The sequence below is a fragment of the Notolepis coatsorum genome (genome assembly GCF_963971535.1).
Source record: "Notolepis coatsorum genome assembly, chromosome: 1".
Taxonomy (NCBI): domain Eukaryota; kingdom Metazoa; phylum Chordata; class Actinopteri; order Aulopiformes; family Paralepididae; genus Notolepis; species Notolepis coatsorum.
In genome coordinates this window covers 205862133-205888240 of record NC_140165.1, presented here as the reverse complement: position 1 = coordinate 205888240, position 26108 = coordinate 205862133, and the positions used below count along the sequence as shown (strand labels likewise).

Sequence of the window (26108 nt, the reverse complement as noted above, 5' to 3'; positions counted from 1 at the left end):
TAGAACCTTAACCTCCTCCAGGTAGGCCCTCTCGTCGTTTGCAGAGATCAGGCCCACCACTAGTGTGTCGTCAGCAAATTTGATGATTGTGTTGTTGTTCCGCTGTGCCACACAGTCATGCGTGTACAGGGAGTAGAGGAGGGGACTCAGGACACAGCCCTGGGGGGCCCCTATGTTGAGAGTGATGGATGAGGAGGTGCAGTTGCCTGCTCTCACCACCTGGGGTCTGCCCGTCAGGAAGTCCAAGACCCACTGGCAGAGGTTATAGTTCAAGCCCAGGGCCCTCATTTATCAACAATTCTTAGAAAGTGTTCTATTTTCGTTCTTAACACTTTCGCGGCCACTGGGATGAGTCTAATTAATCTCAAGAGGACCGGGATATGTAAACAGACGTGGGGCTATTTGTAGAGCTAAATCTATACTTTATAATATTGCTATCTGTCCATTCTCATTGTGAATTGAGACTATAAACCGTCCCTTCAAAATGGCTTATAGAAAAAAAATATTTCATCAATACACTCTCATTTTATAGCGCCGTGAATATAAGCATTATACCGGATTTGGTCTAGTATATTTCCTGGAAGCCGAGATAATGGGCTAATAGCTAATAACGTTAAATCCAATGGCATTTCGGTTATAGATACGCTCCAGTTAAAACTCAAACTGCATATGATCGGCAAGATCCTCACGCATGTATGCATGAAAGGGGGGGGGGGGGGGGGGGGCGTCGTTTCTGATTATTGATTAGCAATAACCGCGTTAGCCTCATTAGCCTCATAGGCCTAACGCCTGGATGGCTATCAAAACAAGGCCAGATCGGGATGTACTTTACGTGAAAAAGATCTTACCGTGGTCCGGTGGGATCCCCCCGAGCATTTCCCCGTTATCGATCGCCATCTGGTAGATCGATATGTCCATTGGCTGATGATAAATCCCCTTATTGCATGGTGAAATCTGCGATGCAAAACGGAATCCAAGCTACAGGCTGCAGATCCAGAATCGAGCTAACATAAAACTCCATTGAAAGTTAAAAAAAAAGAGTCCACCGTTCGGCCACAGGGAACACTGCATTATCGCGAGAGCGCCCCTAAGAGGATCTGGCCGGTATTGCACCTTCTCGAATTCAAAGAGTAGGGTATATCTGCAGTGCCGCTCGGCGACCTTGAATAGGTTATTAAAATGGAATAAAAGCAATAACGACTTGCCACGGATTTATCCGTGCTTCTGTCCACAACGGGTGGAATCGAAACACGGATATATACGTTGTTCGTCCCCATTGTGTTTAGCACAGAATTTAGAATGTGTGTACGTACAGAAAAATCTGGATTTATCACACGTGCGTACACACGTTCTACGCACACTGCGTGTTGATAAATGCCACTTGTTCTACGCTCCGCGCTTGTGCACGGTTTTACGTATTTGCATATAGCACCGGCCGTAATTAACCATATATGGCAGGGCTATTCAACTGGCGGCCCGCGGGCCGATTCTGACCGGCCCGCCAAAGATTACATGATAATAATTTTTTTTTTTTTTTTTTTTATATTTTTTTTTTTCCTTTTTTTTTCATGTCAACGTTAACACGCACAATTGAGCCAAAAGTCACTCAATTAATGACAGATTTCATTGATAAATTGAGGGAAAACTTTGCAAGTTGATTTGATGAATTTGACATGTCCAGATAATTGATGCATTTTGTGAGCAACTCATTTGCCAATGTAGCTGCTATTTCCACAAAAGGACAAGAGTTCCTTGCATCACTTCACATTGATGAAGGTCTCCTGCAACTTGAAATAATTGACATGCAAGCATCATCTGCTCTGAAGCAGGCACTTGAGAATGAATCCACCACAACATTTTGGATAAAGTGTATTCATGTCAAGACATTCCCCAAAATAAAAACGCTGGCAATATCTGTGCTAACAATGTTTGGCTCAACATACACCTGTGAATCCAGTTTCTCTCACATGAATGCCATTAAAACAAGCAACCATGCCTCCTTGACAAATGAGCATTTGCATCACTGTTTGCGGGTAGCCCTCACTTCCTATGAACCCTCTTTCTCTGACATTGCCCAGTCAAAGAAGTGCAATCGCTCTCATTAGATGTGTGTATGTAGGCTAGGCCTGTCTGCCCCCCACCCCCCTGATGTTTGAGAGTTAAGAGTCGACAATAAGTGCTAATAAGATGCTGTGATTTGCTGTTGTTGCACAGACATGAAGCACTTTTTCATAAGCTCAGCTGCACTATAAATGTGTTTTTTTGTTCAAGTGTTGGTGTTAGAATGTTCATATGCACATCATGCACTTGTTTGTTTTTTATTTTATTTTTATATTGAAATGTTGAAGAGGAGATGTTGCAGTTGTTGCACATAAATGAAGCACTTTTTTTGAAAAGTATACTACTTTTGCAATGTAGTTAAAGGGGATCTTATAAATGGCCTTTTTCAGTGTTTAGCATTGTTTCCTAGCTATGTGGACTTATATTAATGTGATCTATGTCTCTAATTCTCATATTGGCGCATTCTTCTAATTCTCCTCTCACAATATTCACCCTCACTGAACTGAGTCATCTGAAAATGTGCTGATTTGTGATGTCAGAGAGACACTGCTGCATGATAATCAGCTGAGTTTCCACACAGTTCCCACAGTGGTTGGAGCCCAGGCTCAAAACGTGTTTTTGAGTACTTGATTAGAAATACAAAACAATGAATTAAAAAAAATATATATTACAGAGGTGTTCCATAAACCCACAGGAATTGTGTAAAAGTGCCCAAATAGTGAAAGAAATAGTAAAATAGTTCCCCTTTAAATAAAAGTTGTGAAAATGTGGTTGCGTGTTGTGTCAAGTGTACATATATTCATAGCACGGGGAGGCGCCGTGGCAGTCCGGCCCCTGGCCCCTTGGGTTTCTGACAATGTGGCCCCCTGAACAATTTAGTTGAATAGCCCTGATATATGGTCATGAAACACCCCCATGAAATGTGGAAAAGTGGACTAAGCCGAGCGAACGCCTGGGAGAAATAGAGACAGACATCTATTAACTTCCTAAAGACCATTGCTGCCTCAGGGCAGCGCAAACACTAATAAAGACCGTTAACCACTGTTTGCCATTGGTGTCATTAATAACCATGCTGGAATATGACTGCTTTTTCTTCGTTTCGTTCGATTAATACCCAGGGATTAAAGTTCTCCGTCAATTTCATTACAAATCGCGACGGATTTTCCGTACATTTTCTACCTGCATATGATTTGTAGAGGCATACAATCTATTTTGATGTCGGTATTAGCTAGCCTATATAAACAATAATACGAGAGCATATACACGAACCTTTCTATTCACATAACTGCATTTGTGATGGAGCTTTGACAGCTACATGGGTGGTACAGACAGTAACAGTCTATTGCTCGATCCATCTCCAATATCACGATGGACTGTGCGATGTAGCCTATGTATAGCCTGCCTATGTGATCAATAAAAACGCGAACTTGAATCCCATCATCATATTTATATGTTGTGTCTGTCCACTATGTTTGTTACTTTGTTATATTCCCCCCTATGTAAAGCGACATTGGGTCTCTTGAAAGGCGCTATATAAAATGAAGCTATTATTATTATTATCACATCTGTGTGGGAGCTCACAAATAGACTGTCTTTTAGTCTCAGTGAAGTTTCAACGGAGGTCATCTATTCTAACCAACAAATTGAAGTAGAAAGCATTTCGTTGTGACCAATCTTATTTGGAAACATGACACAAAATAATAGTATTTCGCTTTTTATTTTAAACAATATTTAATCGCGTTTGGAGGTGGGTGATCCGCGTCTGCCCCCCCCGTGCCAAACAAATAGGCCAACCTCTTGTTCGAGCGTGAGCCCGTTATAATTACACTACTGTGTAATTTATTTTACAATTAACTATAATGAATTACGGTTCATACAGAACACGCGCCAGTGTTGGAAGTAATGCACGAAAGCTTATTTCTGAGTTGTAGTCTTCATATTCTACCGCTGGGCGCCAGGTACGTGCGGTCGGAGCTGTGCGTATATATACTCACAAAGTCAAGCACACGTTCAACTTGATAAATCCCACACTTTGCTTAGAAATGATCGTACGTACGGGTTACGCACATATCTGTGCGTACGCAACATTGATAAATGAGGGCCCAGGTCCCTGAGCTTGGCTATGAGTTTGGAGGGGACTATGGTATTGAATGCTGAGCTGTAGTCGATGAACAGCATTCTCACATAGTTCCCCTGCCTCTTGTCCAGGTGTGATGCTGTTGTGTGCAGCACATGGGCTATGGCGTCCTCCGTGGACCCGTTAGGGCGGTATGCAAATTGCAGGGGGTCCAGGTTGATGGGGAGGGAGGAACAGATGTAGCCCTTCACTAGCTTCTCAAAGCACTTCATGGCTATGGAGGTGAGAGCTACAGGGCGGTAGTCGTTGAGGCAAGCGGGCGTAGATTTTTTGGGTACAGGGATGATGGTGGACTTCTTCAGACAGGTGGGGATGACAGCCTGTTCTAAGGACAGGTTAAATATGTCAGTGAATACCGGGGCCAGTTGGTCGGCACAGACTTTTAGGACGCGGCCGGGGATACGGTCCGGTCCTGCTGCCTTCCTGTCCTGATATTCACTTTCTTAAAAGGTCCTCCTCACCTCATGTTCTGTTATCCTTACTTACAATTCATTATGAATTGAAAATGGGGGACCCTGATGTAAACAAGACGAAAGTCTTTCTCTGGTCTGCATCCCCTTAAAGCACCACTTGCATGTTGTATTTTTGTTCAATAAACAATGTGACTAGGCCAACAGTGACTTTCATGAAGAGGGGAAAAAAAGTTCGAAATTGACCCAGTTTTAGCGTTTTTATCAAACATTTTGTCGACCCAACCAGAACCACCACACACATGGATATTTTAATCCATGGTTCATAACGTGCATGTGTCATCTTAATGATGACGTCACAACAGGTACAGGGCAGCAGGGGCTCTGAGTCACAGGCAGGTAGTGGCAGGAAGCAGAGAGCCTTGCTACTACTAGCCGAGGAGCTAGTATCTGTTTCACCTAACACTAGTGCTCCGTGATCATAGCCATTTATCTCTAAAGCTAACCACTATTTGTAGAAGCCACAACCACGTTACCATATTTGTAAATACTAATGTAAATCATTGTGTCGTTGTACATAGTGTATATAACGTTAGTAGCTAAGTTAGCTAGCTTAGTAGCCAGCATTCTCGAAACTCCTAACATGCCCCGATTTAAAATGGTTCTCTCCTCTTTGTATACCTTTGTCCTCACAAACAAAGTATTCTGCCAGGGAACTTATGGACACGACAGTAGTAACTTTAGTAGTTATAAGGTGTTTGAGCTTGTAACGTTAACGTTAGTTAGCTATGGTGGTATCCCCTTTCGTGACTGTGATGCACGAGTGCGATCCGAGGGGCTGCTATCGTATCAACATGCCGTGGCGTGTAGCTTGCTAGCCGGCATGATGCGTGTGCAGTGCTTTGCCCCACAGGTCTGAGAAGAAGCTGTGGACCTGCACATTTTACTCGTTCTCCAAACCCCTCTACATGCCCCGATTTAAAATGGTTCACGACAGTAGACATAATGCTAACGTTAACGTTAGACAGAGCCATATAGCCAGCTTGGTACTATGACCCGGACGGGCATAAGCAGTGATGCAGTGGTGGTCCCACTCGGTACCACGCCGTCCTAGCAGTTTTTTCTGAGCAGAAGTACGCGCACAATTTTCACTGGACTCGTCGCGCCGTACGCCAAGTACCCGGCACTTATCACCTAGACTTTGCATAATAATAGGATACCGATAGCATAACAAAGAACGAGAAGAGCCAAACCAAAATACAAGCCCTGTACCAATTGGTGGGGGTTTGCTTGATCTGTGGAACCTCTCACTATGTGACAAATGGTCCCGACTGGAAGGATGAGGCATTAAGTTGTGCTTCAGAAGGAAACTGTCCTTCTGTAAACTAAGTTACATTGTTAATTTAGTTTGTATTTACTTTTCTAGTTCAAGTTAATTCAATTAAAGAAATTGTAACTACAATTACATTTAAAACATTGTTTGTTTTTCAACCATATCTGTTGACAATATAATTTCTTTATATATTGAAGGCTACATCCTGCTACCTTTTTCAGCTTCTCTATTTCAAGGCAATATTTACAAAAACTAAACTAAAACTAGTAATTTCCTATACAAACATGTTTCCTACTATTTATGCATAAGCATCATCTGTTCTGTGCGCAAGCAAGGGAACATGTATGCGCGTGCGCGTACACGCGCGTGCACGTGGCGTCCAGGCAGTTCTGATATTACGACTGCACCACTGGACATAAGGCATAAGGCGACAGCCTAACAGACCAATAGCGGCTCCGTACTGAAATACAGGCTGCCTAGTGGTACATGTAGTTCTATTTTTACGACATTAAAAACCTTATAACTACCTTGTTTCAACCAAAAATGCAGTTGTAGCTGGTCCATCAAAGTCTCTCCGACGATTAAACCCATTTGCGTCTTGTAAGGCATCCATTTGGATCAAGGAAATAGCTTTCTGCACTCGTCAAACTCCATTGTAGTGGATGAGAAGTAGGGGAAAGTTACCGGCAGTGACGTCACGGCACTGATAGCGTCTGATAAGCTTTTTCATTGGCTCCATACATGTTATTCGTGCGTGGACCTTTTTAACCCTTTCTGAGTGGAATTTCCGGCGTCAAATGGAAATAAAATAAATAATGAAAATAGATACCAATGATGTAAACTACCCATAATTGAAGAGTAGGGTTTAACTTGCAAGTTAGCCTTTAACAATTGTGTGTATTGAGCCATACTGTATTGTACCCATTCTGCAATCTGTTAATAAAATCTTCATTCAATCAATCACCGATCACAGATTGATTGATTGATTGATTGAATGAAGATTTTATTAACAGATTGCAGAATGGGTACAATACAGTACGGCTCAATACACACAATTGTTAAGGGGATGCAGACCAGAGAAAGACTTTCGTCTTGTTTACATCAGGGTCCCCCATTTTCAATTCATAATGAATTGTAAGTAAGGGTGCAACTAGCACCGTACAATCCATTCTTTGTGGATCTAGCCCTGAGTCTCCATCAGCAGCGCTCCAACACCCCCCCCCCCTCTATTGCAGTGGTTTGTAGGCTGGTGCTGTTATTCCCAGCCTCAAACCTCACATAGAAGGTATTGAGATCATTTGCTAAAGAGATGTCACTGTTCAGTTTGAGGGAGGTGCCTTTGTAATCTGTCATCGTTCTGAGGCCCTGCCGCGTCTATACTTTCCGCAAGTGGCTTGTCCTTCCGCATTCCCGTTTTGCGCTCTGATTGGCCACGCATGTTTCTGGTCATGCGACATGTGCGCCCAATTGTGGGACGGCAAGTTTTTGGACGGTTAAGCTTAGGCGCTCTTTCGAAGTTGGTTAAGGTTAGTTTGTCTTAGAGCAGGGGTCAGCAACCTTTACTATCAAAAGAGCCACTTTTCCCCCGTCCCACAAAATAAAATGCTCAGGGAGCCGCACAACCTATTTACCCTTAAAATGAAGATAACACAGTGTATAACGTTTTATATATCCCCAAGCATACCCCACATTTAGCATAAAACGCCTGACAATTGCATACCCAAAGTAATTTGCGATTTATTATACTTTATACTTATAGCACACAGTTTGTTGCATTAATGGGATTATAAAGCAACAAAAAGAAAAGATTTGACTTTTTAATTGCTGTTTTTACCTGTTATAACAAAGGGAAACCTCAAACTCTTATGAAGAGGAGAAAAAATACTGGCTGTGTAGACCTATTTTTTAATAAAACACAGAAGAGGAGACAAAACACTGGTGTCTGTAGACCGACTTTGAAATAAAACCCTGAACTATTCAGGTATATTTGAGTCCTTCCCTTATTTGTGGAACATTTATAAAATAGAAAGTAGTCCACTTTGAAAAAATAATACCATGTGTAGACCTACTTTGAAATGAAACACAGAAAAGGAGAAAAAACACTGGCATCTGTAGACCTACTTTGAAATAAAACCCTAAACTATGCAGCTCTATTAGAGTCCTTCCCTTATTTGTGGAAAATCTATCAAATAAAAATAAATTGTTCATTGTTCGCAAATTTCGCACCACATATCAGGCATACAGGTAAGCCTTTTGTTGACTAAATATCTTAGTTGATGAAATATTTTTTCATTTCAGTGTCACAGTATGACATCGATCTCCAAAATAAGAAAAAAAATTAAATAAAACATTTTTTTTTTTGGGCCAGGGAGCCGCAGCTGATTGGCTAAAGAGCCGCATGCGGCCTCGAGGCCGCAGGTTGCCGACCCCTGTCTTAGAGCATGGCGATAGAACGCCTGCCCTGATTCCAAACTCTAACCTTAACCAACTGCGAAAGAGTCGCCTAAGCTTAACCAGTGATAAACTAGGCGTTAGGTAGTTTGCAGGCTGTTAGACCCAGAAATAGGCGCAGAACTTGCCGTCCCACGATTGGCGCACATGTCACATGACCAGAAACGTGCGTGGCCAATCAGAGCGCAAAACGGGAACGCGGAAGGACAAGCCACTTGCGGAAAGTATAGACGCGGCCCTGCCACATAGCTCTAGAATCAGCCTGTTCATATTGAAGTTCAATTGTATCCCTGTAGCGCCTTTTTGCTTCTATTACTGCCCTCCTAACGTTGTATCTCGCCACCTTGTGGTCATTCATGTTACCCGCCATACCTGTATACTCATTCTATGTCTGCACCTGGACATTTTAACACAGAAATCCATCACAATCCATTGTATAGGTTTTAATGACATTAATCTATGACATTCTTTTCTTAATTAAATGTTGTGTTATTTGTCATAGATTTTAATGACAGAAATCTATTACAAGTTTTCAGGGAGGTTTTAATATAAATTATCTGCTCATTTTACGGCCGTCTATGATTATGCCAATTCTATGCTCATTTTATCCCTATGTCCATTTTGTGAATACGTCACTGCTGTGAAGCACTTTGGGCTGCAATAGACCTGTCGCTAAACCACGCCCCAAAATTGAATTTGTCCAATCATATCACAGCAAAAATCATTGCTGCAGAAAACTCGGTCAACACCAGAAAAGCCATTTGTGGGCTGCATCAAAGTTTCAAGTTTCTTTAATAGTTGTCATACAGAAGTACAGAATACTTTTATACAAAATGCTTCTTACTGTTACGCTCCAGAGCCTGTGCTAGACAAGCTGTGATCAAAACCACTGTGTAAGAGTTCAGTTTATATGTTATTATCTACCTAATATCCGATGGTGAAACGCTGTGCGTGGGGTACCTGTAATTCGGACACCAGGTACCCTGAAAGACTGGATGGAGGAGTATATTTCATACCTTTCCCGAAGCCGAAACGAAAACTAGAGAAATGCAAGCGATGGATTATGTTGTGTCGTCGACCACATCACATACACAACTGAATGTGAAGACCATTACCATGGACACTTATGTTTGCTCAAAGGTAAGGTCAATTCATAAAGACATAATATTTGAAGGCATGTATTAGAAACGTAGACCAAACTATTAGTTTGCTAACATTTGACTTTGACTGCGAACTAGCTATCATATATCCAGCCCAGCTAGCTAACGTTAGCTGCCAACATGTAACGATACCGCAGATATTTCTGCATCATAAGGTTAGCTTTCTGCATCATAACGTGAGCCTTCTGTATCATAAGGTTAGCTTTCTGCATCATAACGTGAGCCTTCCGCAAGCCAGGTGCATAACAGTGGAAATGATGACCAACAAGGACAGTTATAGTTATAGATGTAATGTAGTGACCACCATTGATAGTATAAAGAACTGGCTAACAGACAACAGAATACTAATAACATGAATACTACTACATGCACTAAGAATGCTCGATGCACTTCAGATGCCATAGTGCCACTTGAAACCAGTAACAACAGGGACAACGATGTAAACAGTAAATAAGTCCTGGGCCCTCATTTATCAACGTGGCGTACGCACAGATATGTGCGTAACCCGTGCGTACGATCATTTCTAAGCAAAGTGTGGGATTTATCAATTTGAACTTGTGCTTGACTTTGTGCGTATATTTAAGCACAGGTCGGACCATGCTTAGCTGGCGCCCGTTGGTAGAATATATTATTACAACACGGAAATAAGCTTCTGTGCATTAGTTTCAACACTGGCATGTTCTGTATGAACCGTAATTCATTATAGTTCATTGTAAAATAGCAACAGTAGTGTAATTATTGTCAAAACCCTATAAATAGCATTTGGAATAATAGGTCTTTATCTCCGAATGAATGCAGCATGGTTTATATAGCGTTATCGGAATATACGGGGTGTACTGACTGACTGCGCTCCGCGTAACTCAACTTGTTATTATTTTGCGCACAGACCGCAGAAACACGGGAACGTTTTGATTATATTTAAAAGGCTTTACGTTAAACGAAACAAGTGGAATTTCGAAGCTGTAAGCAGAATACAAGTCATATGAACACCCACGATATAGTGTTCTTCCCCTTCCTACTGTATAAGAAAGAATAAAAAACGCATTGCAATGAGACCAGGGTGTATGTGTATTACAAAACCCTTGCAATAATGTGTCTTAAATGAATGAAAAGCATACATGCTCTGGACACAGAGCATATATCGTGTGGGTGATATGACTTGTATTATGCTTACAGAATTCCACGTATTTAGTTTTACAATGTCAAAGCCTTTTAATATAAATCAAAACGTTCCCGTATTTCTGCAATCTATGAGCAAATTTAATAAGGAGTTGAGGTAGATACACACTCAGAACGTATTACATGCTGGTATGCTGATAGTAAACTATTATATGAATATGATATGATATAAGGTATACACTGGTCCGTCGCATACACTGGTATGCGCAAGTTACTGTTGCATAATGTAGGCTATGGCTGCTATTATATGTAATTCATATAGGCTACCTAATAGTATATGATTTTTAGAGGCATCTATTTTGTTGTCGGTATTATTAGGCTAATACCGACAACAACAGGGGGACCCTGATGTAAACAAGACAAATGTCTTTCTCTGGTCTGCATCCCCTTAACACTTTCAGCGCCACGCCTGGTTTTCCGTTTTACCGCTTGAATGCCACCATCGGCGCCAATGTTAACGTTAATATCGCCTAATCTATGTTTTAAATTATGGCTATGTGTCTAATCTGCCCATCGCATTATCAAAGACTATTTTCCAGTCAGTGCTGTGAAGGCAGATTGTTTTTTTATCGCGTCGTTGCCGTTTCAGAGCAGTTAGAAAAGCCCCCGTTTTGATATAAAAAACAGCTCATTCTGGAGCATTCTATGAAAATCGTCTTTTAGTGGAATATTCCACAACGTTGATATTCGTCGGCCTTTTTATGAATCGTTTTCAAATAAACGCTAGATGATCAATATTATACGTGCACGCACGCACATTACGGCCGCGCACTGATAATCGCTCCGTTGATTTCCTCACAGACTTTTACAGTGAAACCGAAAGAAGACATTTCACAAAACAGCTTATAACTTCATCAAACTTACTCTGATTATCCTACCACTGATAACATAGAGTCCTTACCTGACATCAGATGGTATCCAACTGGTATATTCCAATTCCTGATCACCATTCGAAAAAATCGATACGTGTATGGATCCAACGCGATACAGTAGAACTCCATGATCCGCGGGGATCTGAGGCTCCAGAATGAACTCTAGTAACCCCGGCTGGATCAGTGAACTGGAAAATGTGGAGTACCGGATTTTTTTCCCCATTCATTTTCATTGAGTCCATTCCAAAATCACTTATGTCATCTGGGAGACGACAGGGGGCGCTTTTTTCCACAGTGATCGCCGGCGCCCCTCGGCTATACTCGGGTAGGCTCGGGTGATGCAATAATTTTTCAGATCGCAAAAAAAAATTAAAAAAAAAAAATCTGAGAAATCTCGTGAGTGGCATGCAACCACCTATAAAAAAAACCGAGAAATCTCGTGAGTGGCACTCAAAGTGTTAACAATTGTGTGTATTGAGCCATACTGTATTGTACCCATTCTGCAATCTGTTAAATAAAGTTTTCATTCATTCAAAATAGATGCCTCTAAAAATCATATTATAGCCAATCGAACACAACTAATAAAGGCATTCATATTACAGCACGGTTATAATGACACACACATGAATTGAAAATGGGGGACCCTGATGTAAACAAGACGAAAGTCTTTCTCTGGTCTGCATCCCCTTAACAATTGTATGTATTGAGCTGTACTGTAGGCTACTGTACCCATTCTGCAATCTGTTAATAAACTTTTCAATCAATCAATCAAACCACCAACGCCAAACAGTGGTCAACGAACGGTCTTTATTAGTATTTTGAGCTGTCCAGGCAGAATTGCAGCAATGGTCTTAGGGAGCCGTTGATATCTGACATCACCGTTTACAAGTCAGCCTTTTATTTATCCCATAACACGCGTTGTGTCTTCTTGGTTCGGCAGCGCCTCAGTGAACAATCTCCTGTGAAGTTTCTCAGAGTTCCGCTCGGGTCAGTCCATTATTTCACATCCCATGGGGGGTGTTTCATCACTTTCATGACCATATATGGATAATCATGCACGAGCATTGACGGTAGGACAAAGAGGTATTTATCAACACGGAGGAGCGTAGGACCTGTGTACGCACGGTTGATAAATCCAGTTTTTTTTGTGCGTGCACACATTCTAAATTCTGTGCTTACGTATGAAAATAGAATACTTTCTAAGAAAAATTGATGAATGAGGGCCCTGGACTTTTCGTTTTATCCCTGACAAGGCAAACACAAATGTTGATCTGTCAAAGTTGTTATGTTTGTTGTCAATAAAATCCACTTTGAGCTGCATTTTATGTATGAAAGTCAAAGATGCTCCATAAATTAACTATTATTATTATTATTATTATCTATCTATGCTTAGCTAATACTCAGCTTTTTGTGTTTTTTTTCACAGAATGAGGTGTGCTGGAGATGTTACTGCCCTCACAGAGACGACACAGGTCAACCCAAGACAGGACATGAGTGACAATGAAAGAGGTCCGATTTATGTTTTTGGACTAAAGTGAGCATCATGGAATGTGTGCAGCTTTACAATCATGTCATTAACTGAATAATATCCCTCTCTCCTCATTCACCTCTCGCCCTCATCCCTCTCTCCTCATTTACCTCTCCCCCTCATCCCTCTCCCCTTATCCATCACCCCTCTCTCCTCCCCTCTTACTCAGATGAGGAGTGCCGGCCTGTGGGCACCAGGCTCCCCCAATGGAAGGTGGACATTACTAGAAAGCTAAACAGAATGCTTAAAATAGGAATGTTAGAGGTTCTAGAAGGTTCTACTATGACATCATCACCAACGTTCCAGAATGATCGGGCAGTCCTAAGGTTGTAGAATGTACTGCCATGACATCATCACACACGTTCCAGAATGTTCAGGCGGCACTAATTTTCTAGAATGTTCCTAACAATAGGTCTGTGTGTGAATTATGTACCATTACAATCACTACAGTACTGTATTAAGTTTCAAAAGTAAAATTACAGTACATATTCTATAGGGTGTTCTTGTATTTCAGTGCATTCAACCCTCGATTGACCTGAAGGTTGTTAAAGTGGTCCAGTTATGCTGCTCTGTGTCCCTCAGATTGCTGGTTTACAATGTTAAAGTACTTAATCTTCATCAACAGTTGCTGATATTGCAAATGTCAACAGACCAGGCTATTAATCCATAATGGAGGTACTAGAAGAATATAATGTTAAATTACCATAGATGTATCACAACAACACATGATATTGTTCGCTATTCCAGTTTATATCGTACATCCATTTGTGTAACTGTAAATCCATGTATATTTATTGTATATATTAAAAATAGTGGCTATTTATGTACACTTTAGTTGTGGGTTTTCTTTTCTAATCAGATTGATCTATCTTGAGAATGTGTTGTATATGCATTTATTTATATTTATATTAAATATAACTTATACTTAGTGTTATAAGAAAAGCTATGTCCTGACCTGTACCCATTTACTGTGATTTAATGGTAAATGGCTGTATTTATATAGCGCTTTTATCCAAAGCGCTTTACAATTTGTTTCTCACATCTTACCCATTCACTCACACATTCACACACCGACGGTGGAGGCAACCATGCAAGGTGCCAACCTGCTCAGCAGTGTCTTGCTCAAGGACACTTCGACACGCTGCCCGGGAGGAGCGAGAATCAAACCGGGAACCTCCGGATTACCAGACGACTGCTCTACTCCCAAGCCACTGTCGCCCCTATTAGGTCTATTTTATTATTAGGTATTTTTACTTTGGTCTCTATCACTATACATTTATAGTTAGTGTAATCAATCATTTGACCTGATGTACACTAGAATGTGCAGCATACCATTCTCTGACGTCTCACCCCTATATGGAGGAGGATTGTTGGCAAGTGACAGCTCTCACTTTTTTCCTCATTCTAGTGACTAGTGACACAACTGTTTAAGTTTTAGTTTAAGTTTCTTTAATAGTTGTCATACAGAAGTACAGAATACTTTTATACAAAATGCTTCTTTCTGTTACGCTCCAGAGACTGTGCTAGACAAAAGATAAGTATAAAATTAAATTAAATAGTATAGCATGTAAAAATAGAAGTAAAAATAGAAGTCACGTACGTAGACAGTGTTCAGTATATACATATGTACAATGTTCGATGCAGAATAGAGTAACTGAGTTACCGTACAATATACTATGCAATATACTAATATACAATACTATATAGTGCAAAGCAGAAATGGGATGAGGTACAATTTACAGTAAGGTGTACTGAGGTATGGGTTGTAGTGCAAATCCTTTACCAATAAATATAAAGTGTGTCTAGGTGTTCTAAAGTGTGGAGAGTGGGTGCTGCAGTGTGTTGTTTGTTTAAAATGAGTGTGTGCGTATGGATGTGTGTGTTGTGTGTGTTGTGTTGTGAGTGCATTTGATGGTTGTTGCATAGTGTTATTGTTCGTTGAGCAACCTGATGGCCTGGGGATAGAAGCTTCTTCTGAGTCTTTCTGTGCTTGCCATGAGACTCCGGTATCGCTTGCCTGACTGCAGCAGTTCAAAGAGGCAGTTGTTTGGGTGGCTGGAGTCCTTAATAATTCTCTTAGCCTTACCCCTGCACCGCTTGTTGTAAATGTTCTGGAGAGTGGGAAGCCCCCCTCCAATTGTGCGTTCGGCTGAACGTGCCACTCTCTGTAGTCTGCTTCGGTCTTGTGCGGTGCTATTCACAAACCAGGAGGTGATATTGCCAGTCAGGATGCTCTCTATTGTACATGAGTAGAAGTTCTTAAGGATCTTCTGACCGACTTGGAACTTCCTTAGGCGCCTGAGGAAGGAGAGGCGTTGTTGTGCCTTCTTCACAACACTGTCAATGTATGTGGTCCATGTCAAGTCCTCGGATATGTGGGCTCCAAGGTACTTAAAACTGTTCACTCTCTCAACCGGTGCCCCGTCGATGCTGAGGGGGCTGTAGTCCCTGACCCCCGACCTCCTGAAGTCCACAATCATCTCTTTTGTTTTGCTGACGTTCAGGGAGAGGCAGTTCTCCTGACACCACTGTGACAGATTCTCTACCTCTTCCAGGTAGGCCCTCTCGTCGTTGGCAGAGATCAGGCCCACCACTACTGTGTCATCAGCAAATTTGATGATTGTGTTGTTGTTCCGCTGTGCCACACAGTCATGTGTGTACAGGGAGTAGTGGAGGGGGCTCAGAACACAGCCCTGGGGGGCCCCTATGTTGAGCGTGATGGATGAGGAGGTGCAGTTGCCTGCTCTTACCACCTGGGGTCTGCCCGTCAGGAAGTCCAAGACCCACTGGCAGAGGTCATAGTTCAAGCCCAGGTCCCTGAGCTTGGCTATGAGTTTGGAGGGGACTATGGTATTGAATGCTGAGCTGTAGTCGATGAACAGCATTCTCACATAGTTCCCCTGCCTCTTGTCCAGGTGTGATGCTGCTGTGTGCAGCACATGGGCTATGGCGTCCTCCATGGACCTGTTAGGGCGGTATGCAAATTGCAGGGGGTCCAGGTTGATGGGGAGGGAGGAACAGATGTAGCCCTTCACTAGCTTCTCAAAGCACTTCATGGCTATGGAGGTGAGAGCTACAGGGCGGTAGTCGTTGAGGCAAGCGGGCGTAGATTTTTTGGGTACAGGGATGATGGTGGACTTCTTCAGACAGGTGGGGATGACAGCCTGTTCTAAGGACAGGTTAAAGATGTCAGTGAATACCGGGGCCAGTTGGTCGGCACAGACTTTTAGGACGCGGCCGGGGATGCCGTCCGGTCCTGCTGCCTTCCTGATATTCACTTTTTTAAAGGTCCTCCTCACCTCATGTTCTGTTATTCTGAACACTGAATCTCCCTCTGCCTTCCTGATATTCACTTTCTTAAAGGTCCTCCTCACCTCATGTTCTGTTATTCTGAACACTGAATCTCCCTCAGCAGACCCCCCCCTCCCCATTGCCGTGGCTTGTAGGCTGGTGTTGTTATTCACAGCCTCAAACCTCGCATAGAAGGTATTGAGATCATTTGCTAAGGAGATGTCACTGTTCAGTTTGAGGGAGGTGCCTTTGTAATCTGTCGGGTCTAGCTCGTATACTGCGTTGGACCACTAAACTAAATGTATCAGCAATAGTAGTAATCATGGATTATCGTCATAGTTCTTGTAATCTTCAATCAAGTCAACTGTAAGTAATGCGACGTTATCTATAGCTAATGCTTGCATCACCATGGAGGTCTAAGGTAAATGTGTATCTCATGAACGTACTTTTCCACTGCATATTGTAACCCTCTCTGTCTGCTTCTAGATGAAATATTTGTGTTATCTTTAAAAAACAGGTCTATTATCTGCTGTGGTAAATCTCCCGCGGCCTAGCCCCTTTCGTGACTGTGAAGCAAGGCTTGCATCACAGTCAGGAAAGGGGCTGCCTGCGGCCATCGTCAACGAGTCATTCACGGTCGGCTTAGCTTGTCCGAGGTTTTAAAGGGGGCGTGGTTTAGCGACAGGTCTATTCTTGTATGAAAGCTTGCTATACAAAAGTGTATTACTAGTATTACAGCTATGTGGTGAATACTGACATTGGTCAACGGGTAGTTAAGACATAACGAACATGACTTACATAGTTGGGCTGGAGGTCCTGCAGGGTGTGCTCGACCCCGTCATCCACCACCACCACCGTCACCCCGTGGCCAGTGATGTTGCGCTCCCACACCCCCGTCACGTTGATGTCCATGCCTTTCCTCTGGTCGTTGTGCTGCGGGGGGGTTGAGAGAAAGAAAGAAAGAAAGAAAGAAAGAAAGAAAGAAAGAAAGAAAGAAAGAAAGAAAGAAAGAAAGAAAGAAAGAAAGAAAGAAAGAGAAAGAAAGAAAGAAAGAAAGAAAGAAAGAAAGAAAGAAAGAAAGAAAGAAAGAAAGAAAGAAAGAAAGAAAGAAAGAAAGAAAGAAAGAAAGAAAGAAAGAAAGAAAGAAAGAAAGAAAGTCCATCAAAATACTGCTAAATTCTATAGCACTATTTGGCCCCTTTCCGAATAAGCTAGTATGAAATGGTGGGCATCTACGGATTCCTTGAGATCTCTAGTTTGTTGGGGTACAGGACGGTTGACCCCTAATACAAAATGTAGTATTATTATAACAGACAAAGACTCCAACAGGGAGCGAGGGAGACAGACAAGTCCTCACCAGGTGCCACTGATTGGGGTATCGGGGGTCGTTGAAAGCCACAGATCTCTTGGCCCTGCTGAGCAGCTTCTCCTGGGAGTGCCACAGGACATGGGGATGGGCTTCCAGCACGTCCCCAGGTCGGGCCCTCCTTCCCCCGGCACCAGCTCCAACACCTGTCCCAGCTCTGGTGCCAGGCTTGGAAGAACACAGCAGGTAGTGGCCCTCAAGCTGCCCAATCTGGCCCTGGTTCTCCAGCCCGGCCTCTTCTGCCACCTGGAGTGGAGAGAGTAGAGTTTGTTAGTGTACATGTAGCTTGTGTGAAGAGGTTTCAATAAAGTACTGTATAGTTTATGATTAATACGTTTATGTAACTGGGTTCATGTATACCATATATTCTCTGTCTCTCTTTCTCCCTCTCTCTGTCACACACATACATCTGTGTTTCATACATACATATGCCTTGCCTTACCAAGAAAGGTGTCTTGGGGGTACCTGTCCTACACATATATAAATATACCCCCATAGACGTACATTGCCACACATAGACATACCCACACTAGGGCTGGGCGATTAATCAATTTTATCGATTAATTCGAATTAATGATTTAGGGCGATTTTGAAAAATGTTAATCGATTTTTTTTTTATTAAAAATTATTTTTTTATTTTTTTTTGTCACCTTTTATTTAACAAAAAGTGATGTTTGGTGACAGACAGATGACAGACAGATCAGTCTTTGAGGAAGATTTTAAGTAACATGAAACAGTGATGTCTTGATCTACTGCTCAATTGTTGGGGAGCACCCCTTAGGCCTACAGCTACACCTACAATGAAAATGCAAGCCTTTTTACTTATTATTATTATTATTATTATTATTATTATTATTATTATTATTATTATTATTATTATTATTATTATTATTATTATTATTATTATTATTATTTTTATTTTTATTTTTTGTTTTTTGCTTGGTTATTTTTTTCTTCTATTATTTCATTTTTTATTTATTTGCTATTATTATTGTTGTTGTTATTTTTCTTGTATATGTATGTGGGGACGAGTAGGGATGGATATTAGATGTATACCAGTCCAGGATCTTTACTGGTGCTCACCCCTTTGTTTGTGTTTTTGTATGGGTGATGGGTAAAAAAAAAAAAAGTGTAGTTACATTGTTAATTTAGTTTGTATTTACTTTTCTAGTTTAAGTTAATTCAATTAAATAAATTGTTTTACACACACACAAAAAAATAAAAAAGTGATGTTTGGTGAAAGTTAGATTTTGGGTGCCGGGAGCCGTCTTTAGACGTCTTTGCTGGCCATGCTAAAGTTGCCGGGGGACGCTGTACGTCGTCTTTATATCAATATTTCAAAAATCTGCGATCGGATTCATAATGTCCCTCCACTGGCCTGAGATCCACCAGCAGGACCCACTGAGCTCTCTGGCGGTTCAGGAGCGCCATCTGGTGGCCGATCGGCGCAATCGCTTAACAGGAAGCGCACTAGAGGTTTTGCTAGACGTCCGTATTGCTTCCGGCCACTCGGTACATGTCCCGTGACTCTAGCTCGTCACTCTACATAGCGATCGATTGCCAATAACTCGATAAACAACATGATTTGGACGTATATACCATTATACAAGCTGGAGATGGACCGGGTAATAATATATCCCATAATGATAAAATTTCTACTCGACGATGATCGCCCAACGGCGCGCGGAGACTGGGGTGAGTTTCAGCGTGTAACGTTACCGTCTTCAATAATAACTGATATTATCAACATTTGACCCACATTAGATGATTGGTATAACGCTGCCCACGGAATTATAAACGCCCCCTCGCCCATCCGGTCAACATCAGATGACGTGTAGTAACTTCTAGAAGTACGTCTAGTTGGAATTTTTTATATCGCGCTGATTGCCATCAAACTGTATTTCATCATCAATATAATGCATTTGGGGCTATATATCACGTTCTGGAGAAAGCTGCAGAAAGAGATGAAAACATACTTATACATTAGACCATACTTTACTATGAATATGTGAATGAAAAAGTTTAACGTTGCTACACAATGAACAATACATATAGGACTTTGAATGGGCCCTAATAATGGCAATGTAGCAATAGAATTTAAAAGGTTATAGCCCTGCAAAGAAGGGGACTTTCTCCATAGACAAATAGCGCTGGCAATCTATGGTATATCATTAATTTAACCTTAGGCAACCAAAGTGTTAATCCCAATAGGGAAATTCATTCTTGTTTGGTGATCAAGAGGCACCTTTTATTTGTTTTAAGTGAAGTTTGGTGAAAAAGCTAGTTATTGCACTATTAATCCCAATAGGGACATTCATTTTTGTTTGATCAAAAGTAACCTTTTATATATTATTATTATTATTATTATTATTATTATTATTATTATTATTATTATTATTATTATTATTATTATTATTATTATTATTATTATTATATATAATTTTTTGAAGTGAAGATTGGTGAAAGTTAGGTTTGCACTTCAATCCCAATAGGGAAATTCATCTTGGTTTGATTTCTTTTTTGTGTCAAATAAAAATAAAGGTTATTTGAATGATTTCTAGTTTTCAAGAGAAAAAAATATTAAAATCGTAAATCAGATTTAAAAAAGAAATTATCTGAGATTTTATTTTTAGGCCATATCGCCCAGCCCTAACCCACACAGACATACATACACTAGGGTTGTGCAGCAAGGATATGCGGTCAGCCGGTTAAAACCATGAAACCATTTCCTGCCAGTGTCAAGAAATTAAAAGAATGAGAAGCTCACGCTCTGAGAGACGGTGTGTTCTTAAAGCACCAACCTCACTCACGCTCTGAGAGACAGTGTGTTCTTAAGCACCAACCTCACTCACGCTCTGAGAGACGGTGTGTTCTTAAAGCACCAACCTCACTCACGCTCTGAGAGACGGTGTTCTTAAAGCACCAACCTCACTCACGCTCTGAGAGACGGTGTGTTCTTAAGCACCAACCTCACTCACGCTCTGAGAGACGGTGTGTTCTTAAAGCACCAACCTCACTCACGCTCTGAGAGACGGTGTGTTCTGAAGCACCAACCTCACTCACGCTCTGAGAGACGGTGTGTTCTTAAAGCACCAACCTCACTCACGCTCTGAGAGACGGTGTGTTCTTAAAGCACCAACCTCACTCACGCTGTGAGAGACGGTGTGTTCTTAAAGCACCAACCTCACTCACACTCTGAGAGACGGTGTGTTCTGAAGCACCAACCTCACTCACGCTCTGAGAGACGGTGTGTTCTTAAAGCACCAACCTCACTCACGCTCTGAGAGACGGTGTGTTCTGAAGCACCAACCTCACTCACGCTCTGAGAGACGGTGTGTTCTTTAAAGCACCAACCTCACTGACGCTCTGAGAGACAGTGTGTTCTGAAGCACCAACCTCACTGACGCTCTGAGAGACGGTGTGTTCTTAAGCACCAACCTCACTGACGCACTGAGAGACGGTGTGTTCTGAAGCACCAACCTCACTCACGCTCTGAGAGACGGTGTGTTCTTAAAGCACCAACCTCACTCACGCTCTGAGAGACGGTGTGTTCTGAAGCACCAACCTCACTCACACTCTGAGAGACGGTGTGTTCTTAAAGCACCAACCTCACTGACGCTCTGAGAGACGGTGTGTTTTGAAGCACCAACCTCACTCACGCTCTGAGAGACGGTGTGTCCTTTTTTTTTGTTATCTACTTTTTCTCCCATTTTCTCTGCAATCAGGCCCATGGAGAGATCCCTGCCATGAGGTCAATCAGGACCATGGAGAGATCCCTGCAGCCTGCCATGAGGTCAATCAGGACCATGGAGAGATCCCTGCAGCCTGCCATGAGGTCAATCAGGACCATGGAGAGATCCCTGCCATGAGGTCAATCAGGACCATGGAGAGATCCCTGCCATGAGGTCAATCAGGACCATGGAGAGATCCCTGCCATGAGGTCAATCAGGACCATGGAGAGATCCCTGCCATGAGGTCAATCAGGACCATGGAGATCTATGTGTTTTTGTGTTGGTGTGGACAGGATTATTATTTTTATTTTTTTGTAGTTAGCTAACATTATAAGCCTTGTTGTGTGATGATGAGCAGCAGTGTTAACTCATGGATGATCCCCTATGTTGTAGGATGTCTCCTGGTAACGTTAGATAGATTTGTATTGTCGTGTTGAGAGAGAAAGAGCGAGAGATAGAAGGAGATAGAGGGAGAAGATTAGAATGTGAAATGGGCAGACGACTTGGAACCACGTTTAGTAAAAAAAATTATAATAATTTAAAAGAAGAAAACTTGGCTAACTGGTTTTCAACCGGTTAACGACAGCGGATAGCCGGCTCTCAAAATAACTGCACATCCCTAACATACACCCCCACAAACATGTCGGGGCACATATTGAATGTTGTATTCGACTATCTCCATTTCCCCTGATGCATCAGTATTGTGATTCTTATAAAGAAAATGAGAAAATCTATAATGTTTGTAGCGTGTTGAGAAGTTGTTTTAATAGTGAAGATAGATTAAAAAGAAACAGTTTGTGTTTGGTATTTTTCACAAAACCCTTTTTTTTGTAAGCCGTTTCCATCCACATGTGCTATACTGTTACAGAAACCCATTAACACTTTGGGTGCCGGGAACCGTCTTTAGACGTCATTCCCGGCCATGCTCAAGTTGCCGGAGGACGCTTTACGTCGTCCTTATATCAATATTTAAAAAATCTGCGATCGGATTCATATGTCCCCTCCGCTGGCCTGAGATCCACCAGCAGGACCCACTGAGCTCTCTGGCGGTTCAGGAGCGCCATCTGGTGGCCGATCGGCGCAATCGCTTAAACAGGATGTGCCATAGAGGTTGTGCTAGACGTCCGTATTGCTTCCGGCCACTCGGTACATGTCCCGTGACTCTGGCTCGTCACGCTACATAGCGATCGATTGCCAATAACTCGATAAACAACATGATTTGGACGTATATACCATTATACAAGCTGGAGATGGACCGGGTAAATCGCCATCCCATAATGATAGAATTTCTACTCTACGATGATCGCCCAACGGCGCGCGAAGACTGGGGTGAGTTTGAGCGTGTAACGTTACCGTCTTCGATACTAACTGCTATTATCAACATTTTACCCACATTAGATGATTGGTATAACGCTGCCCACGGAATTATAAACGCCCCCTCGCCCATCCGGTCAACATCAGATGACGTGTAGTAACTTCTAGAAGTACGTCTAGTTGGAATTTTTTATATCGCGCTGATTGCCATCAAACTGTATTTCATCATCAATATAATGCATTTGGGGCTATATATCACGTTCTGGAGAAAGCTGCAGAAAGAGATGAAAACATACTTATACATTAGACCATACTTTACTATGAATATGTGAATGAAAAAGTTTAACGTTGCTACACAATGAACAATACATATAGGACTTTGAATGGGCCCTAATAATGGCAATGTAGCAATAGAATTTAAAAGGTTATAGCCCTGCAAAGAAGGGGACTTTCTCCATAGACAAATAGCGCTGGCAATCTATGGTATATCATGAATTTAACCTTAGGCAGCCAAAGTGTTAAGATGAAGAGGATTACTTTTATTTTTTATAATTTTTATTACACAAGGCAATTGGAATGTGTCTTTCCAGAAATCTCTCCTTCTCCTAAACATACACATAGTCCTCTACATGTGCATTTCAACAGAGGTTTTGAGTTCAACGCCTTGCTTAAGAACATTTTGGGAAAGACACTGACAGTGGGCATTGTAGATGAAATCTGAGCCATCCTCCAGCCACCGGGTCAAAGATGGGATACGCCCTGCCTCCCATTGGGGGTGGGGACTGAAGCAGTGCCATTTCGGTTACTAGTCGGCCTCTATGCTTCTAGAGTAGGAGAGCTCAGCTCAAAGCTGAGGACCAGTGCCGGACCTGGTCCCTGGCCTAGTTAGCTTTGGGTAGGTTTAGGCTATTTTCTTTCAAGTACAGTTTTTTATGTAACCCTATATGATTTCAGTGTAAGCCGACACAGCTGGCAATATCCTCATTAAGTCACCAAGACAAAAATACAAACTGCTGACCCCGTGGAACTGCTGAACTACACAATCCTCTTCGTCAGGCCAAGCCCACATCACTATTGCAAAGACAATAGGCCAATACGCCAAAATGTTGATGGGAATACTTCACCCTGTTGGCTATCAGATCCAGGTCCACAGGGCCATGCTCGCCGTCTACCTCCGGGTGTTGGTCCGCGTGCAGCTGGACCGCCCAGGACTGTCCCGGACCGCAGGAGGGGGGTGGGGGTGGGGGTGGGGGGGAAGAAGACGGGGCAACAGGTGGAAGGAGGGCCAGGAACAGGAGAGATACAGAAGGCAGGAAGAGGAGCAGGAGGAATTGGGGGAAATGTGGTGTTGCCATGGCAACGGAGGGTGACGCGTGGGGTCAACGCAACAGGCCCTCCACATCGGAACTGCAACCTGGCGGACGTGAGGCAGAGAGAGAGAGATAAAAAGACAAAGAGATCTTGTTAGTACTACGAACAAACAGAACTGATGACTCATTATCTGCGTGCAGGGACTAGAATTCAGAGCATGGCATGGGCTCTCTCTGGTTCACCAGCAGTCAAGAGAGCTGTGAGTCCGAACACAGCCTTCATTAGCACTCAGGTGACACAGTACAACACCAGCCTAGCACTGGGATAACGCAAGCATGTGAAGAAGACACTGAAGTTGCTGAACAGACGCCGGTGGGCTTTTCCATTTCGCTGCAGGAGCCTATCAAGTTGATAACTGATCGTCCAATTTTCCACTGAAAACTAAGGAACATTGGGGCTAACATGTTGTCATGGTGATATGTGAATTTTGTTTTCAAAAGGAAGTGCTATCATTCGTCAAAGTGTTATCAAAAGCGTAACACAAAGTAGGTTGTTGTGAAATGAGTTGCCAATATCTGTTGTTTCAAAGATATTTTCTCAGGGAACACTTTTCTCTGGACAAAGACCTGTACAGTGTACAATTACACCCATTGACACTCAACAAGCCTGCAGGCAAAATGATTCACAGTGAGATGTGTGGAACAATTATCATGGGTGTGCTCACTCATATTACCACACATAGGCGGTTTCACTGGAATTATTTTGCTTAGAATGTTTTTATGTTGTCAAGATGCAATCGTCCATACAAGAATACAAAACGTGTCAGAACAATGCACCTGTCAAGTGTCTTGCTAAAAACCTCGCATCGGTAGAAGAATGGCAGGGAATCAATCTGGTAGGCATCACAGGGGCTAGTATCACTTGCTATTCATGTTGTAGTTATGCCTGGCTGCTATTATGGACATATGAGATATAATGTGAGTTTGCATTATCACACACTCTGTCGTTCAACCAGATTCACATCTTAAAAACAGATTTAATAAGACCAGAGTGATGAAACATTAACATAGGAGTAAGTTAGTTGGCGTTACTCAAATGGAGTAACATTCAGCAGCAGAAACTAGAGGTTGATTTTTGTGTGATCAGTGCTGATAGTAAAATCGACTTGTCAACATGAACTGTTACCTCCTCAACCTCACACGACAGCTGGGCGACTTGTTCTCAATTTTGCTGATCACTCGATTTTCATTTAACGTTAACATTAGCTAACGTTAGCTTTCTCTCGTTGAACCTTAACGTCACCGTCTCTACGACTGCTTTCCCCACACACTACTGCTAAGTGCGTTGTGTAAAGATTCAGACAGTAGTAAAGATGACTAGATGAGAGTGGTTGAGTGACATGTTGTGGTTGTGTTGTTGTTGTCAAAAAGCTAATGCTTAACGTTAACTAGCTAACGTGTAACGTAGCGACCAATAACCATTACTATTACAGCCGTTCACGGCCGATATAAGCAATGACTACAACCATTAATAACCACTATACGGTTAGTTCATTACCATACATATGCCTTACCTTTCTGATGAAATATTTATCCAATGTTTATGTTAGAAAACTTGAAACCCAGCTGGCTCGTATCATTTCATTTCCGTAAAACATGAGTCACGCAAATACACGCAATGACGTCGGCTGGTATCTGCGAGAAAGTTTTACGCATAGGCTTTACGTGACACCAGTGGCTGGCCCGCCGCGTGCTATACTCCAATCAAACCACAGGAGGGCAGCCTCGCCTTGCAGAAATGAATGAATGAACGAAAACTTTATTTAACAGATTGCAGAATGGGCATTGATTGATTGATTGATTGATTAATTGAAAATTGTATTAACAGATTGCAGAATGGGTACAATACAGTACAGCTCAATACACACAATTGTTAAGGGGATGCAGACCAGAGAAAGACTTTCG

General features: G+C 42.2%; 1 protein-coding gene across 1 annotated transcript in view; it reads right to left on the bottom strand.

The window, feature by feature from the left end:
* The window catches only part of pcsk7 (proprotein convertase subtilisin/kexin type 7), a 67394-nt gene extending 41582 nt beyond the window's left edge, over nucleotides 1–25812 (bottom strand). Inside the window, exons 1-4 of the mRNA XM_084334173.1 lie at nucleotides 25718–25812; nucleotides 23958–24247; nucleotides 17780–18034; nucleotides 17221–17355 (exon numbers count right to left, since the gene is read on the bottom strand). Of these exons, the coding sequence (XP_084190299.1) occupies nucleotides 17221–17355; nucleotides 17780–18034; nucleotides 23958–24188 (621 nt within the window). The 5' untranslated portion in view covers nucleotides 24189–24247; nucleotides 25718–25812. The remainder of the gene's footprint in view (nucleotides 1–17220; nucleotides 17356–17779; nucleotides 18035–23957; nucleotides 24248–25717) is intronic.
* Between the last annotated feature and the right edge of the window lie 296 nt (nucleotides 25813–26108).